A 22,489-nucleotide genomic window follows, 5' to 3' on the forward strand; every position below is an offset into this window, starting at 1 on the left:
ATACCTATGACTATAGATCAAAGATCAGAAAAACTTTAGAATTAAAAGCTGGGGAGTAAATATCTTAGGCTTTTACGCCACCAATAGTCTCTGTTATGTATTTTTCCATTTGTTTTTGGAAGGTTTCCTTAAATACTCTGCTTGGATATCCTCTGTTGAGTATAAGAATTGCAAATTTTCTCCTAATCTGGTCTACTTTGTGGGATGTTTGGTTGAATAGTAGTTTTTTTTTTTTTTTTTTTTTTTTTGGGTGCAGCAGGCTTTATTGATGGTGTGCAATGAGCCAGGGCTCCCTAGGCCCCTCCCCTTCTCCAGGGGGCCTGGGTTGGAAGCTGGGAGGAGGGGAGATTCTCAGTGTTGGGGCTTAGAGTGGGGCAGTGACTTCTGCAGCGAGGCCTAGTCTCCATGGTCTCACTGGGCTCGCTGGGCTCAGGTGGGGTCCACTTACTCCTTGGAGGCCATGTGGACCATGAGGTCCACCACCCTGTTGCTGTAGCCGAACTCATTGTCATACCAAGAAACGAGCTTGACAAAGTGGTCATTGAGGGCGATGCCAGCCCCAGTGTCAAAAGTGGAAGAATGGCTGTCACTGTTGAAGTCACAGGACACAACCTGGTCCTCGGTGTAGCCCAAGATGCCTTTGAGGGAGCCCTCTGATGCCTGCTTCACCACCTTCTTGATGTCATTGTATTTGGCCGGTTTCTCCAGGCGGCAGGTCAGATCCACAACCGACACATTAGGTGTGGGTACACGGAAGGCCATACCTGTGAGCTTCCCATTCAGCTCTGGGATGACCTTGCCCACAGCCTTGGCAGCACCAGTGGATGCGGGGATGATGTTCTGGGCAGCACCACGGCCATCACGCCACAGCTTCCCAGAGGGGCCATCCACAGTCTTCTGGGTGGCAGTGATGGCATGGACTGTGGTCATGAGTCCCTCCACAATGCCGAAGTTGTCATGGATGACTTTGGCCAGTGGGGCTAAGCAGTTGGTGGTGCAGGAAGCATTGCTGACAATCTTGAGGGACTTGTCATACTTCTCGTGATTCACGCCCATCACGAACATAGGGGCATCAGCAGAAGGGGCAGAGATGATGACCCTTTTGGCACCACCCTTCAAGTGAGCCCCAGCTTTCTCCATGGTGGTGAAGACACCAGTGGATTCCACTACATACTCGGCGCCAGCATCACCCCACTTGATGTTGGTGGGATCTCGCTCCTGGAAGATGGTGATGGCCTTTCCATTGATGACGAGCTTCCCATTCTCAGCCTTGACGGTGCCGTGGAACTTGCCGTGGGTAGAATCATACTGGAACATGTAGACCATGTACTGGAGGTCAATGAAGGGATCATTGATGGCTACAATATCCACTTTGCCAGACATGAAAGCAGCCCTGGTGACCAGGCGTCCAATACGGCCAAATCCATTCACTCCGACCTTCACCATCTTGTCTCGGGTTGCGGCTGGCACTGCACGGGAAGAAGGGATATCGATCCGGCGCGCAGGAGCAGAGAGCCGGTTGAATAGTAGTTTAAGTCTGGAGTCAAAGCTTCAATAAAATCTGTTACCGTTTTTCAGAGGATCTGCACAGACTAAATGTGTATGTGCCTGCAAAATCCATAGGCTGAATCCTCACCTGCAGCACACTGGTGTGAGGAAGCTCACGAGGCCTGCGGAGGGGTTAGGTGAAGAGACCCTCAGGATAGGATGAGGGTCTGATAGAAGGCACGCAGGAGAGTTTCCACCCCTCTCTCTTCTCCCCAGGAAGTAAGGATTCAAACAGGAGGAGGCCCTGCCCCAAGAGTCAACCAGGCTAAAGCTAACCTCAAACTTGGAAGCTCCAGGGCTATGAGAAATAAATATCTGCTGTTTAAGTCTCCCAGTTAGAGCAGCCCAGACTAAGACACCACCATGTTCATAATGATATCCTCCCAGATTTTCTTCTGAAAGTTTGAAAAGCTTCTATTGTCACAACTAGATCTTTCATCACCCTGGATTTCATTCTTGGTGTGGTTTGATCGAGGCATCTATTTGTTTGCCTTCCATATGGATCATCAGTTGTCCCCACACCATTTATAAATTTTCCTACCCTCCCCCAGTGATCTATATGGCAACTTTGGTCTCAGATTCCCACATCATGGGTCTCTTTCTGGTTTCTTGTTTTCTTCCAGTCATCTATTTGTTTGTCCCCATGATATCATTTCACTGTCTGAATTTCTGGAGCACTATATCTAAAACTACTTGTAAGTTCCATTCCTAAGTTTTGCTAAGTTCACTCCTATGTCATTCTTGTTCTTTAAAAATGTATTTATTTTGGGTTTCCCTAGAAGCAGATTCTGAGACAAGGATTTAGGTACAAGTACATCCTCCCTTTTCTCTTTCTTTCTTCCTTCCTTCCTTCCTTCTTTTCTCTCATTTTTAATTTTTTCTTTGGTGGGGATCAAGACTAAGACTTCTTGCATGCTAAGCACATGTTCGATCACTGAGTTACACTTCTAGCCCTATTTTATTCTTAATCCCTTGATCTTTACATGGATTTTATTTTATTTTATTTTATTTTTTGTGGTACCAGGGATCGAACTCACGACCTCACACTTGACAGGCAGGCGCTTATGCCACTGAGCTAAATCCCTGGCCCCTTTTCATGGATTTTAGAGTCAGCTTGTCACATTCCATTGTAAGAATGGGGATTTGTGTGGGAATCAAACTGAATTCATAGACTGTTTTGGTGAGAGAGGTTTGCTTCATTTTGCCCTCCTATTTATAATATGTACAGCATATATTTCAACTTAGTTCATCCTTTTAAATTACTGAGTAAGTTTTATATTTGTCTTAGTTCATCTGTGCTACTCTAACAAATACCTGAGACTGAGAAATGTATAAACAGAAGTGTATTTTCTCAAAGTTCTCGAAATGGGAGTTCCCAGACTGAGCCAGCAGCAGGGCTGGGTGTGGGAGGGACCAGCATCTCCATCCTGCTTTGCTAGAGGGGACAAAGGCCACATCTTCACAGGGTGGGAAAAACGGAGAGAACAGACTCATTCCCACTCTGTGTGCGTGTATGGGGTGCCAATGTCAGCGGCCTCGCCCCTGAGAATTATCACAATGGCCTCTGAGTTCCATGCATGAAATTGAGGGACACAGTTCCACCATAGCAATGTCATTCTGGAAAAGTCTGGTATGTCTTTTGCTAAATATTTCCTCAGATCTTTGTCACATTTGTGAACAGAATCCTTTTTTGTCCGTTGCATTTTCTAATTTCCTATTACTGATGAATAAGAATAGCAATCCTTATTTTAAAAGTTGATCTTTAATTAATTAACCTTACTACCTCCCTTACCAGTCCTAATATTTGTTGGATTATTTACCCCCTTAGATTTGCTACAGTCATGTTGCAAATATGGACACTTTTCCTTTGTAATTCTTAACTTTTATTTTTCTATCTAGTATAGACTGAGTGATGTACATTTCTGATGTTAAGCAGCTTGTGATCTAAAAAAATGACAATTCTTTTGGTTTAATTTGCACATTGCCTGGGTCCCTGCATGCAATAAGAACAGTGATAGATGACCTTGCCTAGGGATACCCTTGCCAGGTCTACTAGGTTAAGGAAGCTAGACTAGCAGTGGTTTTCACTGAGCTGATATTTAAGTGTTGAGGCATATTGCATGAATGAATTATAACACTGACTCACCTGTACATTCTTGAGATGAAATTTACTTTGCAATTAAGCATTGCTAAGAGTGTACACTATTGTATTCAACTTAGCATTATTCCATTTAGAATTTCAGAATCTATCTTTGTAATAATATAATAGCTAATGTTTCTTAGATCAAGGCCCTATTAAAGTGCTTTCCATTAAGTATTTCACTTCATCCCCAGAGACTTATTGTGAAGGTTATTTCCCCTTTTAAAAATGAAGAAATCAAGGCACAGAAAAGTCAAGGCACTCTCTCAAGACCACAGAGAAGATCAATACAGACTTCAGAATCCGGTCCAGATTCCTGGCCTCAAAGTCACAGGGTAACCACTACTTCACACTGCCTCCTAATGTTAAAGACTCAGAAGGCAGATTGGTCTATGATAAGCTTTTGTTGCATATCTATGTTCCAGCTAAACACCAAAGTTATGCTTTTCTCAGTAAGTAACCAGTACCTCCTTTTTTAATTAAAAAAAATCGTCAACCTTCTGCAGAAACATTTCATCTGCAATGAATTCACTGATCTTTCTTAGACTTTGTTTCTATATTTTCAAATCTCAATGTGTAGATTCTTTTTTTGTCTTTTTGAGACAGAGTTTCACTAAACAGTTCAGACTGACTTTTGAACACACTTGGTCATGCAAGTTGGCCTTGAACTTGCAGCAATCCTCCTGTCTCAGCCTCCCTAGTGCTGGGATTACAGGCAAACACCATCACACCTGGCCTTACTTTTTTAATTTCAGTTTTACAGAAAAATTTCTAGTATCATAAAAAAAGTTCTCTATGTGTCATTTGGAAGTACATTCACAACATCATGTGTCCCCATTACCTCTGAATATGTTACTGTACATTACAGACAAAGGTATTCTCCTAGAGAGTCAAAATAGACACTTCAGCCTCGGAGCTGACTCTGATACCTCAAGCCCTCTGGCCCCATTAAGTTTGCCAGTTGTTCCCATAATGTCTTAGGTAGCAAAAAGATCCCTTCAGGATCACATGGCACATTTTACTGTGATATTTCTTTGGCCCCCTTCAATCTGGAAAAGTTTGAGTTTTTCTGTAGCTTTCATAACCTTGACACTTAAAAAAACAACCAGTTATTTTGTAGCAAATCTCTTTATTTGGTTTGACTGATATACCCTCATGACTGGACTGAAGTCATAGGTCCTTGGCAGGAATATCACAGGAGCGGGATTCTACATCTCTCCTACCCCATTCTATCAGGTGGCCCCCAATTTCTATTGTACTCATTTTTGCTGATGTTACTTTCCTTACTTGATTAAGGTGACATACTCATTACCTGTTATTTCTGTAACATTGTTATAAATGTTGTGGCTCAAAATAACTTGTTTTTAAAAAATCAGTCTGAGGTCACAAATCTAAAATCAATCTTTTGAAATGCATAATGTATGTACCATTGTTGCTCCCTGATTGATGTGTTTTGAGATTTTGTTTTATTTTTCTCTTTCTTTTTTTCTCTTTGAAATCAAATGGGTTTGAAAAATAAAAAATAAATAAAATCAGTTTTATAAAAACTAAAAGTCAGAACTTTTAGCAGGGCTAGCTCCTGTTGGGAGCATTTCAGGGTGAGAATTCATTCCTTGCTCTTCTAGCTCGGGCCTCGTTGCTTTTCTCATTGCTCAGCCACTGAGCCTGACACCCACAGTTGAAAGGAGAAGTATATTTTAGCTCACATTTTAGTCTGAGCTTCGCTGACTCCAAAGAACAAACAGCATGCCAGAGGGGCCTGGCGGAGGAGAGCTGCGTATGTCATGGCAGACAGGAAGCAGGGAAAAATAGGAGGAGCTGGGGGAAGGAGACAGACTCTTCTGCCAGACCCAGGCTCTAGCAAGAAGTCAGCTGTAGCACCCTTATGATCAAGTCACCTTCCAAAAGCCTCACCTACAGTGCAACAGGCTCTGAGGGACATCCGGGTATAAACCACATCAAGTCCCAGAGGCTGCCTTGGCATCCCGGCTCAGAGTCACAGCACACTGACGCCTCCTTCCCTCTTTATATTTCACTGTCCCACTCTTACCACAACCCCCATATACACTTCTTAGAAAGACTCCTCCTCCCTATAACCCAGGAACGCTTCCCAGCCACAAAATCCCATCTGCAGTCCCTTCTGCTGGAGAAGCTCCCATATACCAATGCCACGACTAGGACATGACAACTTTGGAGCCTTTATTCCACCTACACAATGGTGCCTGCCAGAGTCTCCGTACGGTTAAGTCTTCTTTCTTTGTAATGAGTAAGTATTGTGTACAGACCCCTTAAAATTCTATAAACAGCCCACTTCTCATCAGACTTCCAACTTCACTTCAGAATAGATTCCTATTTCATGTAACGAGTTACAATTCATCACTGTTCCTGTCTATCTCAATATCTAACTGTCCTAGGTTAGTTGGCAGAGGCCCTTTAAGGCAGTATTTGTCCTGTGACTTGTCCCCACAATCTCTGAGGACACCCCTTACAGGACTATCTGCAAGAACATCTCACTGGCTCCAGGGTGCTTATGCTGATGGTGTTGTATTCTGTCTCCCTCGAGCCTCCGCCTTCCACCTGGCAGCTTCCACAGCAGCCTCAGACTGCTGTATGTTAGGGAAGACCCACCAGGGGCAGGTTCCCCTCACGCAGTGCCGTTTCAGGGTACACTCAAGCCAAGTCTTTCAGTACCTAACATCCCACAGATTGGCCACCGTCTTTGATTTCCAGCTTTGGACCCCAGTTCTCTAGTGGTTTTCATTTCGGATTCATGAAATGTGATCTTATTTGGGGCCTGGTTATGGCTTTTTAAATGACTTTATAAACTTCACCTATTATTGCTGAAGTTTAAAGAAGAGAGGAGATGCAAACCTAAATTCTCAAAACCATCCCCACAGGAAAGCCAGCACCATTTCGACAGCTAGGATTTTTATTTATTTTTGGGGACAGATACCGGGAATCGAACTCACGACCTTGCACTTCCCAGGCAGGCGCTTGTACCACTGAGCTAAATTTCTGGCCTTTTTATTTTATTTTTTAAGATCATATGCCAGCATGTCAGGTTATAGAGCGAAGACCCTGGGGAAACAATATGAAAGCAAGACTTGCATCCTGGAGAGAGGTATCACGCCCTAGATCCTGCCCTTCCCACCTGTCCCTGGGTTGTCTGTGGCCTCTGAAGGCCTGGCACAGAAGGAGGCGGGGTGGAGGGTGAAAAGCCCTGGGGCTCTAGGCAGCCGCCAGAGACCCTTAGGACTCAGACTTGGGGACTAGTCGGGGCGGGTGCAGAGGTGGGGCGCGGACACTTGCACTGTGGTGTTCCCAAACTCAAGGCAACGCGACTGGTTCCAGAGTTCAGCAGAGCCACCCGGAAAGTTGGCCCTCCATTCTCTCCCTGTACCTCCGCATCCTCCCTTCCTGGCCGCCAGAGGGCCAAGGGACCCTGAGCCATGTCACCCTCCCAACACCAAACTTTTGGTAGGCGCCTAAGCGTCTCGAAGTAGCCAGAATGCCATTGGTCAGGACTCTTGGACAGGTGATCCGGAAGCATAGGACACCCGGGGGTACCCCACTCCTCTTTCGGCCCCGCCCCTCTTCGTCGGCCCCGCCTTCCTGATGTGGCCCTTCCCCCAGTGGGCGGGGCTCGCCGCTACAGCCGGGTAGGCGTGCGGGGCTTTCCGCGCGGTCCTAGCGCCCACCATCGCGCGCGTCCTACTTCTCAGTCCAGGACTAGTGCTCCTCGCCTGCCCTCTGCTGCCCCGTGCCAGCGACTCCCCTCTGCGCCATGCGGCACGCGCCCCCGCTGGTCCTCCTCTCCTTGCTTGCCCTGTGCGGGCGCGGTGAGTCCTTCCGGGGAGGAGGGGGTCGCGGCGGCTGAGCAGGGCTGACAGGGAGCTGTGGTGACTTTGGACAGGGTCCCGGCCGAATGAGATTGAGGATGAGGGAACGAGCCCGCTATCTGCGATGTTTGAGGGGACAGGATGGGGGCGCTGCAAGGTTGGGGCGACAGACCAGGGATCTGGTTGGGGGACCCGCCCGGGTGTCTGCAAGGTTTGGGGGATGGGCCCGAGGCTCTGTGAGGTTGGGGAGATGGACCCGGAGATCTGTGAAATTTGGAGGGACATGTCGTGGGGGGCGGGTACTGGGAGACGTCTTTGGGACTCATGAGGTGACTTCCTTGGAGAGTGAGCACACCCAGCTGGTCCCTGTCCTGGGCCAAGCTACTCTGTGTCAGGTGTCCACCAGTACCCTGGTCAGCGCTGGCGAGACTCCGCAGGAGGAGGGGCTACCTTAGCCCGCCAGCGCAGGAGGCTCCTGCATTTTAGGGTTGGATCTCCCAAGAAACACATTTTATGTCACCCTACCTCAGGTCCTCAATCCTGGACAGCCATGTCCAGGACTGGACCTGGCAGTCGGCCTTCACACTAGTGAGGACTTGCTGGGGTCGCAGTGGTCCCACCAGCTCCTGTTCACTGGCCCATGCTTGTTGCCTGGGCCCATCAGTTTAGGGACCCAGCTGCTTCTGGCCCTGGCACAGGAGGTGCTGGGAATTGTGAAATTCCTAGAGGGACGTAGCCTCGAGCAGGAATGGCTCTGCCACCACTTGCTGGAGGCCCTGTACCCTGTCCTTCCCTTCCCTGAGCCTCAGTTTTCCCTCTGTTCTGTGGAAATATACACTCTGCCTGTTAGCTGCAACCCTTGTGGGGACAAGTGGCAGTGTGTTAAGTGTGACTGGTGGGGCTGCAGCCCACACCACCCATGCAGGTTCCCAGGCCCCACTCTAGGCTCCAGGCCTGAGTCTGTGGAAATGGAGTCTGGTGTCTGCTTTTACACCTCCAGATAGTTCATCCCTAGAACAGAGAAGCATTGATGTGACAGGGATCTCCTTGTAAAAGATAAGATCTCCACTTTTTTAACACTCACTGCTACCTTTTTCATAAATGTCAATTCCCTGTGCCCTCAAACACAGCACCCTGCAATCAGGTGTCCACTGGCCGGTGGGATTCCGTTGATGGTTACTTTCTGCAGTCCTGTTCCACAACTATAGATGTGTCATTGCATGTTTGGGTCGGACATGCTTCTTCAGATCAGGAGCACATGGTTTAGGATTCCCTTGTGGTTGCCTCTCAAGATTGTTAACTTTCTCCATAGAACCTCGATCCACGAAAAGCTGAGGACCAGAGTAGGCCCCTCTCCTCATCCAAATCACTGGGTCATGGCTGACCCCTGGTGGCAGTTTCTCTGCCTAACTTCTCAAGCCTGAGCTCAGATCTCCCGGATGAGATGAGATTCTCAATTAGGAGTCTTTACTGTTCTGGGCCATCCCACAGGGTCAGTGGAGGTGAAAAAGACCTGTCCTTGGTCTTTGGAGCCTGGCAAGCCTCACGGAGTTAGACTGCCAGTTGGGAAGCTGGAACACGTGCCATTCTGGGGCCCCTCTTCCACTTCGGGCAGCAGCCCTGCTGGACAGTCCTACCTCTGGGGACCCACCTACCACTTCCAAGGGACAGGGAGGGCCTCTGCCTGAAAGAGGTTCCTGGACCTGGCCAGCTGACTTACTGGGAGTCCTAAAATATCCCCTTCTTTCTTAAGTCTCAGTTTCTCCAGCTGAGTTATAAAAGGTTGAAGAGATGACCTCCAACTCTGGGGAGTCCTCCAGATGGTGAGGATCCCTTGGAACAGCTTGATATCTAAGAGGAGGGGAACAAAGGGGAGCAAGAGGAACACATCAGGATGTCTGGAGCTAGTCACAAACCCCCACAGCCTGCAAGGCACCCTGGATTGTGGAGAACCCAGTGGACCCAGCATTCCCTTGGGATTCAGCCTCCCCCTGACTCCAGAACCACCCTGGACAAAGTGGGTACATGTGGGCAGGCTTAGCCTTCTCTAGGGGACCAGGGATCAGCCCAAATAGAGATGTCTATGCAGGGCTGTGGGGAGACCAGGTGCAACCCAGGTGTCCAAGCAGCCATGCAAGAGGTGATCCCAGTTTTTTGTGTTCAGAATCTGGGCCAGGCAACTGCAGGAACCCTATGGAGAGCCTGGGCAGGTGGGGGAGGACACTGGGCAGCAGGTGCATGGAGAGCGTCTTTACCAGGCTCTAAATATTGCATCTGCTCCAGATGGGCAGCGAGTTGGAAAGTGCAGGATGGCGGCTGCTCCCATGGCTATGTGTCCAGCCGAGCACGCACCCAGGAGCCACCACAGTCATGTATCCTGGGTTGCCCTGGGTCCTGGGTGGAAAATGAACAAACATTTCTGAGGGAGGATGGAACCCAATGCCGGGGCAGTGATCCAGGCAGCCCCTGCACAGCATCCCCACCCCCTTCAGCCTCCTCCCAACTGCTCTCCTGTCCCTGTACTGTTTTCTTTGCCTACTCTCATCTTTTCCTGTCCTGCTCTTGTGTCCTTGATGTCCTCCGAGGTCCCTCTTCCCACTCAGCCCACACTACTCCGACAGTGCACATAAACTCAAGGTCTTGAACCTCATCTTTACCTCCCGACACCTGAGGAAAGTGAGAGGTGGGCAGGAGATCTACACTGTTAGGAGCAGTGCTGGGGCTGGGGCTGGGGCTTAGGCTCCTTGCAAGTCCTGACTCTGACTCTAGGCCTCTAAGTTCCAGACCTGTAGTAGCCAGGGGATCATCCCATGTGGGGTTCCAAAGGAAGCTTGTATGCTCTCTGAGAGAAAGAATGGTTTCTGGCACATGGCATGGCGCCTGCACAAGAAAGACACTCAAACATCTGACATCAGTAGCCTGGGCTGGTACAAGCAAGAGAAACAGCACGCCTGGAGGCCAGAAAATGAGACAGCAAAGGCCACCTGGGGGGTAAGGGGGAGGGAGGAGAGGAAATCAGATTGATGGAAATCAGTGCTAGGAACAGAAGGCCTTGAATGCAAACCAAACATTTGGGTTTTAATTCTGCCTTTACCTCTGCACAGTTGCAGATAGGAAAGCATCCTGACCTAGTTCGTGGGAGGAGGACCACCCTGGCACTGTGGGATGCGTGGATGACAGAGGCGAGGGTGGGGAAGTGGGGAGGCCAGCAAGGAGGGGCAAGGAGGTGAGCTAGGGGCTGGCTGTGGGAGTGGTGATGAGCGGACAGACTGAGGCACTTGAACTTGGTGGGTGGAATGGACAACACAGCGATGAACAAATCTTTGACTGGGTGTCTGGGCATTGAGGAGCAGCAGCAGGAGGAGAAGGATAAGGCAGGAGAGACCCTGAGCTCTACTGTAGCTGTGTCCAGTCTTAAACCCCAAGGAGAGGCTGGCCTGTTGCATTCCAGCTGCCTTGGCCACCCCAAATGTGTCCATGACCCTGATTCTCACAGCTGTCCCCTTCACCACCATAGCTGATGAGGGGCCCCTGAGCCTACCTGTGTGATTTGCAGGTAACAGTCGCCTGGCCAACGCCGAAGAGAAGCTGATGGATGACCTGCTGAACAAAACCCGCTATAACAACCTCATCCGCCCCGCCACTAGCTCTTCACAACTGGTCTCCATCAAGCTGCAACTGACCCTGGCCCAGCTCATCAGCGTGGTAGGTGTGGAGGGTGTGGAGAGGCTGGGCCAGGGCTCTGGAGAAGGCCAACGGGTCATTCCCCCCACCCTTCAGCTCTCCACATCTGTATGCAGGGTAGGGATCAGGCAACCAGAGCTTTACTTCTAGCTTTGCCCAGATTTCCCAGCTTGCTCATATTTTATATTTTTTAAAAAATTGTGTGTGTGTACACACACAATTGACACATGATATTCGTATGTATAGGGGTGCAGTGTACATTCAGCACATGCATGCAATGTATCCTGTGCATACTTGATACAGTGTGTCATGGCCACAGGAAGTTAGCTGGCCCATAGAATCTAAAACATGGCATTACTCTGTGCTGGGAACATTGAAAGTCCTATCGGCTATTTTGAAATATTCAGCTAATTGTTTTCAACCACACTCATCCCACCAAGACATATTTCCTCTGCCAACTGCACCCCCGCCCCTGTTACCCATCCTCCCTCCATATCCTTGCCTGGTCCTAGCCACTAGACTTCTGTTCTCTGTGGCATTGATATCTGGTCTTTCTCCATATCTGTAAATTAATGGACTTGCTTCAACTTTAAGGGCCCTGACTTTGCCTCTGAGTTATGAGTCTTTCATCCAGAAATACTCCCTGCGTCTGCGCCCATACAGTTCTCCTTGCCTGGGGATGACCTGACCTTTTGTGCACCCTCACTCCATGGTTTACAGCTGCCTGCAAATCTGTGATCTCAACATCAATTAAAAACTTTGGCAAAAAAAATAAGAATAACAAATGCTTTTGGCATTAACAGATCATCCAGCTAACACAATAAGAATACGTCTGTTATAACAAGAGAGCAGGCCACGCTTTCAAGGGTGGCAGAACTCTAGGTGGAAGTTGCAGATCTTGCCATGTGCCTGTCCTCACCATCCTACCCCTGAAGCAGCTCCTCGGGGGTCATGTGGGGCGGGCACAGCTTCTTTAGCAGCACCATTAGTCTTGCACAAACCTGGCTCTCAAAGTTACAGTGCTCTAGAAGGAGTAAGAACTGGCTTCCTCCCGGGCGAGGGCGCCTAGCCTAGGACTGTGGAGTGTGGGCTGGACAGCCCTGTGCTTTGTCCCTCTGCCTCCTTCCTGTGTGCAGATTTGTGGTCACAGAACTCCAGACTGGTCCGTGCCAGGTGATGTCTGAGTGTGGCTGCCCCATATGGGCATTTAGGGATGAGTGCTGGGTGCTGCAGCCCAGCTCCTGCCCAGGGGAGAGAGAACAGCAGGCAGCTTGGCCACAGCTGCTCTGTGGGCCCTATAGAGGCTGCCAGAGGAGAAGAGAGATGGCCTTGGCCCTGCCCCTGCGGGTGCCGCTAAAAGTGGTCACATTCCCTAAAGCCTGTCTGTAAAGCAAGTGTCCATCTTAAGCATGGGGCTTCTTTCCATTTTCCACGTTTTATTTGTTTTTTTAAAGAGAGCATTAGAGGTACAGCACCCTAGTGATGGGAGTTTCTAGGGAACAAGCAAAGAGTTGACACTGGCTGAGATACATGGACCTTCCAAAGTGAGCCTTGGGATGGGAGCAGGGTCCCTCAGGCCCTTGGGCAGTCAGAGAAGTGGCAGTGTGAGGGGCAGTGTCCAGACACAGGCAACCTTTGGGGACTGAAGGCTCCATGCCTGAAAGGAGCCAAGTTACAATGGTAATGCATATTTTAGACCCCTCAAAGGGTGCACCCAAGACCTGCATGGCTCAAATTGCAAAATTGAGTGATGCTTTTAATCTGGTACAAGAAAAAAAAACCTGCAAATCTAGAATTAGACAAGGATTTTGAAGGTCGCTTTCAAAAATGAAGGTGAAGTATAGATGTTTTCAAATAAACAAAAATATAGGTAACATCAGAAGATCCAATATTAAAGGTTGTTCTTTTGCCATTCGGAAAATGATCCCAGATTATAAAGAGGATAAATGGACAGGTGGATTGTGCTGATATCAACATTGTAAAATAGTAAAAATGTCTTTCAAGATTTTAATTGCATTACATGTAGGATTCAACTCATGACAATCATAGCCCCAAAAGTCAGGGGGTGGACCATTCTGCAGTCTTTGCTTGTTCTGGAAGTGGTGAAACTACTGATTTATATTGGGTTCTAAAAAGCCCAATGTGTACACAGCAGTCTAGGGCGGCTACAGAAGGAAGAGACATGCAGACATGAGAAGAAATGGAATAACAAACAATAAAACAAGTAGAGAAAATAGAATACAGTACACAGAAAACAAACAGGTGGTAGGTTTAAACCCAAATACAAATTCTTCTTGGCCTGAGTTAGGATTGTTGTCTACATAGACGCACTGCGTATCAGAAATACTATAAGTCAAAGATGTGTTTTCCACTTGGATAAATCCATTGTAAAGTGAGAAAAGTCACAAGTTGAACCATTCTAAATCAGGGACTGCCAGTAGGTCAGTAGCTGCATTCAATGTAAATGGCCTAAATAATCAAAATGAGAACACTGGCACACATCCCTATATGTGCACGTGTGTGTGTGGGCATGCACGCGCATACACGTGCACACACACACACACAGAGTTGATGACCCTGCTCCAGTGGCCTGAGATGTGGATGTTATGATTGGATCCCCAGTAGCTACCCTGAGCAACACAGATGAGGGCCTTGCCCTAAGCATGAGAGAGGTGGAAGCTGGAAGGAACCCAGACACCTTTGGGTTTCTCAGTAGAACCACCATTGTCTGTCCCAAATATTACACTAGAAGGATACAGACTTCTCGAGAAGTTCTTGGCAGCTAGCATTTGTCCTCCTGTAGCCCTTATCTAGCTGAGGGATCAGGACAGGTTCCTGAAAGAAGTATCCACCAGGCTGAAGTTGGGACGTTGCACATGACCTTGATGAGAGGAGGCAGGAGAAAGGGCGCAGGATGTATGCACAGGAAGGGGAGATAAGGCTAGCATAGAGTGACAGGATGTTACAATTGGCTTGGATCTGTAGAGGAATCATATCGAGATCCTGTGTGTGAAGGTAACCCAGAAGGAATGAGATGGAGAAGGGAATGGCAGAGTGTTGGGAAAGTCCTCCTGGCTGGAAGAATAAAGAGATGTGTGCCCATGCAGTTGTTTATGTGTGCCTATATGCATGTGGGTGGTGTGCCCATGTGTGTGAGTGTGCATGCATGTGTATGTGTGCACATGTGTGCTGTGTATGCCTGTGTGTAATCAGTGTGCATTGCATGTGTACATGTGTGTACGTGCATGCATGTGTGTGTAATATGTACGTGGTGTGTGTGTGTGTGTGTGTGTGTGTGTGTGTGCGTGCAGTGATGGTGTACGAAGTGGAAATAGGCCAGTGCAGAGGTCTGGTGTGGTCCAGGTGACAGGCAGATGTGTGTGGCCTGGATCCCGAGCCTCAGGCCTGTATGCATCCTGAACACGGCCATGAAGTATCTGACACGTTCTAGGCACTCTTCATGATGTCATCCTTGCTTGCAGTCTTTGGATTCTCATGGAAGGTGATGTTAATACATAAAAAGACAGATGTTGGCTAGTGGCAGCAATCACTATAAAGACAGACCGGGTGTGATAAGAGGGCGGAGGGGGGCTATTTTATGTAGGAAGAGAAGGAAGTTTCTCCAATAAGGGAATGATTTTGACATCTGAAGACAATGAGGAGGTTGTGTGTGTGGGTTTCCAGGAATGGAGCAGGGGTCACTGTAGCCACTGTGGGAGAGTGCATGGAAGCAGGGTGAAGTGCAAGCTCATGGAGCTCCTGCAGTACGGGGGCAGGTGAGCAGGGCCTTAGACCCTAGGTTGGACTTCACATATGCTGGGGAGGCAGGGGCTTTGGAGTAGAGCCCCATGGTCCGCATTGAGATTCCAGAGACCACCCTAGTGGCCATGTAAAGACATGTAATGACTGAAGTGACCTGGGCAGACCCAGGACCAGTTACAATGTGGCAGAGTGGTCCAGGTGACAGATGTTGATGGCAGTGAAGATGGAGAGAAGCCAACAGAGTTGAGGAGCGAGTAGGGTCAGTCAATGTTCTCACTGGATCAGAGGCCACTCCTAGGCTTTCAGCTCGCTGCACAGGATGACGGTGCCTTGTGTGATGCCAACAGGGCCGGGCTTGGGGAAGACTGGGAGATTTGCCTCTGCATCCTGACTGTGAAATGCCTTTGAGCCACCTAAGAGATCTTGGGGTGACACCCAGTCACACTAGCTGAGAGCCTTTTTTGGGATAGAGTTTGGTTCATCTGTATCGCTCTTCATCACCTCCTCTCCTTCCTCAGAATGAGCGAGAGCAGATCATGACCACCAATGTCTGGCTGAAGCAGGTAAGTGCCCTTCAGGGTTCCTGGCCCAGGTGGTGACTTCTGGGCCAGTCTGCGGTGGTGACAGACCTATGAGTGACAACAGCCTTGCTGTGTGCTCAGTGCTGGACTGACTACCGCCTGGCCTGGAACAGCTCCCGCTATGAGGGTGTGAACATCCTGAGGCTCCCGGCCAAGCGCATCTGGTTGCCAGACATCGTGCTCTACAACAAGTGAGTCACTGTAGCGGGGGCGGGGTCCTGGATGGCAGCCATGGCTGCAGGTCTCGCCTTGCAGGACACTGAGGTCTCTTCTTCCAGCCCTGTACCTTTTTGGTGCTTCTGGCTTCCAGGAATCAGACTGGAAGAAGAGCAGAGCTGAGAGCCAGACTCAGCTGAGACTGGAAGCTGGAGGCCCAGCAAGGAGAGGACCCTAATCCAGCTGTGCCTTTCTTCTGTGGTCTTTCGGAGCCTTAGTCAGTGTTGACTAGCATTGCCTTTCTATGTGCAAAGAGGTAGTCTAGGTGTAATTGCATGCATCTGCAGTTCCAGCTACTCAGGAGGCTGAGGCAAAAGATTTTCTTGAAATCAGCTTGGGCAGTATAGCCAGGTTTCATCTCAAAAAATACATAGGTAGGTGGAAAGAGCTAGAGAGATTCTCCTTGGTTTATAATTATACCAACAATAGCATGAAACAATTAAAAGTACGTAGATGAAGCTGGACATTGGGGCATGAATGCCTGTGGTCCTGGCTAGGGAGCCTGCGGCAGCCAGAAGTTCAGCCTGGGCAACTCAGCAAGACTGTGTCTCAGACAAGCATAAGTATGTAAGTGAAGGACTGACAGACTTGAATTTAAATCTCAACTGCACTACTTTATTACTTTCTGATCTTGAAAGAAGTAATTTAACTTCTCTGAGCTTGGTTTTTCCATCTGTAAGATGAGGACAATAACAAGATGCACAACATTGGACTATGGGAAGGCTTAAAGGAACTGTTCCCTATAAAGTCTCAAATTGTCACGTGGTAAGGCCGTCTCCACCACCAGACACCGAGCAAAGCCAGCCTGCTTCATAGGGGAGGGTGGATGTCGATGGGTGGTTAGAGGAAATAATTCCTGGGGATGTGGTGGGGAGCCTCATCAGTGGGTTTCATAATGCTCTCTCCTACGCCCCATCCCTATCCAGTGCCGATGGAACCTATGAAGTGTCTGTCTACACCAATGTGGTGCTCCGCTCCAACGGCAGCATTGAGTGGCTGCCCCCTGCCATCTACAAGAGTGCCTGCAAGATTGAGGTCAGGCACTTCCCCTTTGACCAGCAGAACTGCACCCTCAAGTTCCGCTCCTGGACCTACGACCACACAGAGATCGACATGGTCCTGATGTCGCCCACGGCCATCATGGATGACTTCACGCCCAGTGGCGAGTGGGACATTGTGGCCCTCCCTGGTCGGCGGGTGGTGGACCCCCTGGACCCCAGCTATGTGGACATCACCTATGACTTCATCATCCGGCGCAAGCCGCTCTTCTACACCATCAACCTCATCGTGCCCTGTGTGCTCATCACCTCTCTGGCCATCCTGGTCTTCTACCTGCCATCCGACTGTGGTGAGAAGATGACGCTGTGCATCTCCGTGCTGCTGGCCCTCACCTTCTTCCTGCTGCTCATCTCCAAGATTGTGCCACCCACCTCACTCGATGTGCCCCTCATCGGCAAGTACCTCATGTTCACCATGGTACTGGTCACCTTCTCCATTGTCACCACGGTGTGCGTGCTCAATGTGCACCACCGCTCGCCCAGCACGCACACCATGGCGCCCTGGGTCAAGCGCTGCTTCCTGTACAAGCTACCCACCTTCCTCTTCATGAGGCGCCTGGGCCTAGACAGCAGCCTGGCCGAGGCTCCCCAACCCGGCCAGCCACACCAAACTAGGACAGAGGCTGTTGCTGGCTCCACTAACCTCTACAGCAACTCCATGTACTTTGTGAATCGTAGTCCGGCTGCACCCAAGTCCCTAGCCGGCTCACACACCACGGATGTTGCCAAGGATTTCTGGCCGATGTCCTCTGGGAGGTGTGGGCAAGATGTTCGTGAGGCATTGGAGGGGGTCAGCTTCATTGCCCAGCACATGGAGAGCGACGATCGGGACCAGAGTGTAAGTGGCAAGCCCAGCCTCACCTCCCTGCTCGGGGAAGGGGCTCAGCCTGTACGTCTCCCTTTCCTGCAGTTAGTTCATAGGTACTGAGTCTCACACTCAGCCAGCAAAGGACCCACAGCTGTAATGCATTTTCCTGTAGCTTCAGGGAAGGGGAGGGAGGAGGAAGTAGTCTTTTTGTGCTCTGGGTTCTCCCGAAGCAGACTTGGGTTTAGGGCTGGTAGTTTGAGAGGTGACCATAGGGTGTACGTGTGACATGAGGACGGGAAGTAAGCCCTGTACTGTGTCCACAGGACACCACTGGAGGCCCCACACTGGCAGTGGAGATCCTCAGAGCCCATGAGGACCAGCATCAAGACCCTTGGAGGGACTTGGGGTACTTACCACCAGTGCCTGTTCCCATATGCTGACTGTAGCTAGGGTCGTTAGCATGCCCACACACCTCAGCTTTGCCATTTGCCCAGAGCAGGCAGACTGGGTGCCAGAGAAAGCCCGGGGCAGAGAAGAGGAGAGGAAAGTGGTCCCTGAGGAGACCGTCATGGGCTGAAAGAGAGCTCTGCAGCCTCTCGGGATGTAGGTGGTGGGTGCCACACTAGCTTTCATGGGTGTAGTACCATCGTGTGAAATATTATTGCTAGCAGATAAGAAACAGTGAAGTGGCTGACAAAAAGTATCCTAAAATGAGCTTAAATTCACACTCACAGGGCAAAGCCATAGATAAGTAAGAGTAAAACCAGGTCGGTTTTATACCTGAACACAGGACACAGTAGTCGTGGCTGGAAATCTTCACCCTTGTTTTCATCCCAGACAGAACCAAGTGCTACAGTCATGTGCACTGCCTCACTTCCACACAGACCAGATCAGATCCTCTGGACAGGTTTTGACAGCACAACGCGCGGCCTCCCCTCCCCTTCCAGCTGCATGCAGAAAAAAGGACATTCCCTCATTCTTGTCTTTTCTGCTGTGCCATCACCAGCTGTACTCTCAAGGGAAAGCTCTGGTCATCTGTTAGTTAGCACAGCTGGAAAAACACAGGCCGGGAAAACTCCACGTCCCACAGAGCAAGGAGAGAACCGTGAACAGAAGGAATCTAGGGCATGAGGTTTTCATCCACGCTCCCACTGCTGAGGGTGTAGACATTGGGCCAGCAGCGTTGCACCGCCTGTGGCTTTCTAGAAGCCTGAACTCTCAGGCCCACCCCAAACCCCTGACGGAACCCAAAGGAGCCCTCTAGGTGTACCCCAGATAATAGGAGCTCTGGGCACTATTAGGTTGAGAAGCAGCTACATAGGATTTCACCTTCTGAAAAGTTGATTTGGTTGTGCTCTTCTTTTTCTCCTTGTACTGGGAACTGAGCCCAGGGCCTTTTCACTGAGCTACATCCCCAGATGTTTTTAATTTCTTTTATTTTGAGACAGGCCCAGGCTGGGCTCTAATTTGTGCTCCTCCTGCCTCAGCCTTCTAGAATGCTGGGATTACAGGCGTGTACCATCACACCTGGCTTGATCATGCTCTTCTTTAGTTGAAAATCAGATGGGACTTTAACATTACCTAATCCATTGGCCCCCAAACATTAAAGGGCATACTGGTACCCTGCTGGCTAACTCAGAACCACAGAAACACCTTCAAGGCAGCCTACTGGGCTGTGCCAGCACCTCAGGGGAAGTGTCTTGGAGACGCGTTTCTAACTGGATCCCTGGCGACACACGTGCACAAGCCAGTCTGAAAAGCACTGGCCCCACACCCTGGCGGAGCAGGCACCCATCATGAGCACTCTCTTCTAGAGGTCTCTACAGCCCCAAGCTTGACTCATTTTAGCCTCTGAGGAAGGAGCCTGGCAGGATGCAACCCTGAGAGCCAGAAGCAGCTATATAGCTCCAAATTAGCACCAGGCGCTCTGCCAGAAGTAGACGTTGCCTCACTTCTAATCCCCTAGAAGCCGCATTTACAGTGTGTTTGGGAGATATTTCTTGAAGGGGTCACACAACTGGTACCCAGCAGAGCCAGGCTGTACACCAGGTATTCCCATCATCATTAGTCTCTCTCAGGCTGGCCCTGAACTGAGCACACTGGCTGACAGACATCTTCTATGTCCTTAAAGAAGTCCGTCCCCCATGGGGCATAGGACCCACCCATCAGGGCCAGGCACTATTCCTCATCTCTAACACCTTCCCCCTCCCTGGTGAATAACTGATTACTGTAAATAGAAGTATAAAAAGAGGGGGAAACCACACAGGCAAGCCATTTGGAAGTAAAGCTGTCAAGAAGAGACCTGGGCAAGCCAGGCATGGTTGAGGAAAGCACTCTGAAGTGCTGCCACCTCTCAGGGATGGGTGCCTGACGTGTTTGGTGGGGTGTTGAGGGGTGGTTTGACACAGGACTGTCCTGTAGGGTAGACACGCACCAGGGAGGGGGCCTTGAAAAATCAGGTTACTGATGTCAGCCTGCACGTGCTGCCCTCATTTCCAGCTCCAGAGCTGCTGGAGAGCCTTGTAGGCCAGAGGTTGGTGAGCTCAGGCTCTGCACTTGGCCTCTCTGGGCATCGCCCCCTAGGCTAAGGATGGATGCAGGCACATCTATAGCGACACCTCTGCAAGCCAGCTGCATTTCAGCCAAGACCACACCTCATAGAAGGACCTGAGAGGAAAACAGAGAGAGAGGAAGAGAGAGAGAAACAGAGAGATGGGGGAGGGGCAGATAAAGCCAGATGATGAGGCTGGAGGATGCTGAGCCTTAATTATAGGAAACAGCAGGCACTGCTGTGAACAGAATTGCACAAATCAAAGAGCACCATCTCCAAGTGGTTATGCAAGCACCCAGTGCCCAGCCTAGTAAATAGGGAGACCCCAAATCTTCCTCTGCATAGAGTGGGCTGGTGCCAAAAATGGGAGGAAGGGGCCTTGCATTCCTCAGGCTCATCCTGCTTTATTTGTAGACAAATTGGGCTTTTGAAATCCCAAATTGGTGGTATAAGCAGTCCTCTATCTTCTGGTTCTACATCCGTGGATTCAATTGTGTGTTCAAAATATTCAGAAAAATAGCCTGTATTGATTGTATGCAGGCCCTTTGCTTGTTATTCCTTAAACAATGCAGCATAGCAACTATTTAGTCAGCATCTATGGTGTACCAGGTGTCCTAAGTATTTAGAGAGAATCAGAGTACACGTGAGGGTATATGGGTTATGTGCATATAGTATCACCGTCTGTGTGAAGGACCTGAGTATCGTTGGATTTTGGGGACCCACAGGATCAGAAGGACTATGGGTTCATGAGCCCTTCCAGTCCTAGGTTTCCTGTGTAGGTTAAACTCCTGGTGGCTCTTGGGTGGGGTCCAGAGGGGCACAGAGTTGCCAACTGAGGCCAGGCTAGGATATGGGATTTGCCTCACTGGTGCACGGTTCAAGCCCATACATAGCTGCTAGGGCCCCCGCCCAAATGCCAAGGGCCAGGTCAGGGAGGGCAGGATCCCAATGCAGCACTGATAATCAGTTCCTCTCTCTATCTGCAGGTCATCGAGGACTGGAAGTACGTGGCCATGGTGGTGGACCGGCTGTTCCTGTGGGTGTTTGTGTTTGTGTGCGTCCTGGGCACCGTGGGGCTCTTCCTGCCTCCCTTCTTCCAGACCCACACGCCTTCTGAGGGGCCATAGGCTCCCCGCCCAGCATGTCCAGGACCCCCTCAGTGGTGGGGTTGATGACATGTGCTACCAGGTGGTCAGAGTGCTGCTGATCCTGGGTCACAGCTGATGAGCTAAATGGCTATGCCACCATTGGCAAGTGACCCCATCAAACCAGCCATGGCCTCAAGAGGCCCAGGCAGGGGCCTGCACTGTCCTCTCCAAATGCCTTAGATTGAGCCCTAGTGGGAGGGAGGCTTCAGACAGGTGAATTCCTCCCATGCCAGACCTGGGGCGATGTGAACATACAGCAGCCCTACTATGTGCATACTGGAAGCACCTACTACATGCCAGTCTTCTCCCTTCACCCAGCCTTCCTCCACCCCTTCACTGGGCTCTCTGCCTCCCTTTCAGCTTTTCCCTTTGCACCTGCCGTTCCTGTTCCCCAACCTCCCCGTGCCTGTGCTGGCCATGGTCTCTCTTCCACAGCTGCATTGGTCAGGGCTGGCTCCTGTGGTCCTCTGCTCCAACCTCACCTCCTCCTAGAGGTCTTCCCGGATCCCCCAGCCCAAAGCAGCATCTCTCTCCCATGACAGTGTCACAGCCTCAAGCCCCTCAGTACCAGCAGTCCTTATCTGGTGGTTCTCTTGCCACCCACATCTCACCCCTGGAGTGTGTGCTACAGAGAGCAGGGGCCCATGACAAGGCCTGGAAGGCAGCAGGTGCAAAATAAATGTATGTTACAAGAACAGATGGCTCCTACTCCTCCTTCAAGCTCCGCACCCTCCTCTGTCCCCAGCCGACCCTGGAAGGAGTGGCTGCCTCCTCTGGGTCTTCAAAGCTCTGGCCACTTTCTGCTCATCCATCAGCTCAGCTCAAGTCTGTCACCCCCTGCCACACAAATCAGTTTCTCCTACACATGATGTGTCACACAGCACCTGGCACAACACAGGCGCTTAGAAAACGGTGGGATGGAGAAGAACCTTTTAAAGAATTCTTTTTTAAAGAATTATCACAATAAAATTGACTTTTTAGTGTATAATTCTCTGAATTTAACACAGGTGCAGACTTGTGTGGCCACCAGCACATCAGAACCCAGAGGAGATCCATGCCCCAAAACTTCCCCTACCGCTCCTTCTCCAAGCCCTGGGCCAAGCACTTCTTGCTCTCCATCGCCGCCGTAGCGCAGGTCTTCCAGATGGCCACGC

At 49.9% G+C, this 22,489-nt stretch overlaps 2 protein-coding genes across 4 annotated transcripts; one reads left to right on the forward strand and one right to left on the reverse strand.

Annotated features, from left to right (window-relative positions):
- Nucleotides 1-276: 276 nt before the first annotated feature.
- Nucleotides 277-1,513, reverse strand: LOC100721485 (glyceraldehyde-3-phosphate dehydrogenase-like). Its single transcript, XM_063243594.1, has one exon. The coding sequence runs from the start codon at nucleotides 1,444-1,446 to the stop codon at nucleotides 445-447; it is 1,002 nt and encodes a 333-aa protein (XP_063099664.1). The 5' UTR covers nucleotides 1,447-1,513; the 3' UTR covers nucleotides 277-444.
- A 1,528-nt stretch (nucleotides 1,514-3,041) lies between these two features.
- Chrnb4 (cholinergic receptor nicotinic beta 4 subunit) lies at nucleotides 3,042-22,030 on the forward strand. 3 transcript variants are annotated; one of them, XM_063243587.1, is made up of 6 exons: nucleotides 3,042-3,178; nucleotides 11,084-11,232; nucleotides 15,492-15,536; nucleotides 15,636-15,745; nucleotides 16,697-17,666; nucleotides 21,174-22,030. In XM_063243587.1, exons 2-6 carry the CDS (start codon nucleotides 11,119-11,121, stop codon nucleotides 21,312-21,314), a joined length of 1,380 nt encoding a protein of 459 aa, XP_063099657.1. In that variant the 5' UTR covers nucleotides 3,042-3,178; nucleotides 11,084-11,118; the 3' UTR covers nucleotides 21,315-22,030. The 3 variants fall into 3 exon arrangements, with proteins under 3 accessions (XP_063099657.1, XP_063099656.1, XP_003463615.1); XM_063243586.1 differs by lacking the exons at nucleotides 3,042-3,178; nucleotides 21,174-22,030 and adding exons at nucleotides 7,332-7,527; nucleotides 17,960-21,161; XM_003463567.5 differs by lacking the exon at nucleotides 3,042-3,178 and adding an exon at nucleotides 7,341-7,527.
- The last annotated feature ends 459 nt before the right edge of the window (nucleotides 22,031-22,489 follow it).

The sequence above is a fragment of the Cavia porcellus genome, unplaced genomic scaffold (assembly GCF_034190915.1).
Source record: "Cavia porcellus strain 051 isolate PalLab524CR breed Dunkin Hartley unplaced genomic scaffold, mCavPor4.1 scaffold_38, whole genome shotgun sequence".
NCBI classification, from domain to species: domain Eukaryota; kingdom Metazoa; phylum Chordata; class Mammalia; order Rodentia; family Caviidae; genus Cavia; species Cavia porcellus.

Bases quoted from the DNA above. Each gene is read 5' to 3' on its own strand.
- Chrnb4 (XM_003463567.5), top strand. From the start codon at position 7,473: ATGCGGCACGCGCCCCCGCTGGTCCTCCTCTCCTTGCTTGCCCTGTGC. The intron at 11,233-15,491 runs GTAGGTGTGGAG...CTCCTTCCTCAG, and splicing joins TGGCCCAGCTCATCAGCGTG to AATGAGCGAGAGCAGATCAT. The intron at 15,746-16,696 runs GTGAGTCACTGT...ATCCCTATCCAG, and splicing joins GACATCGTGCTCTACAACAA to TGCCGATGGAACCTATGAAG.
- LOC100721485 (XM_063243594.1), bottom strand. From the start codon at position 1,446: ATGGTGAAGGTCGGAGTGAATGGATTTGGCCGTATTGGACGCCTGGTC.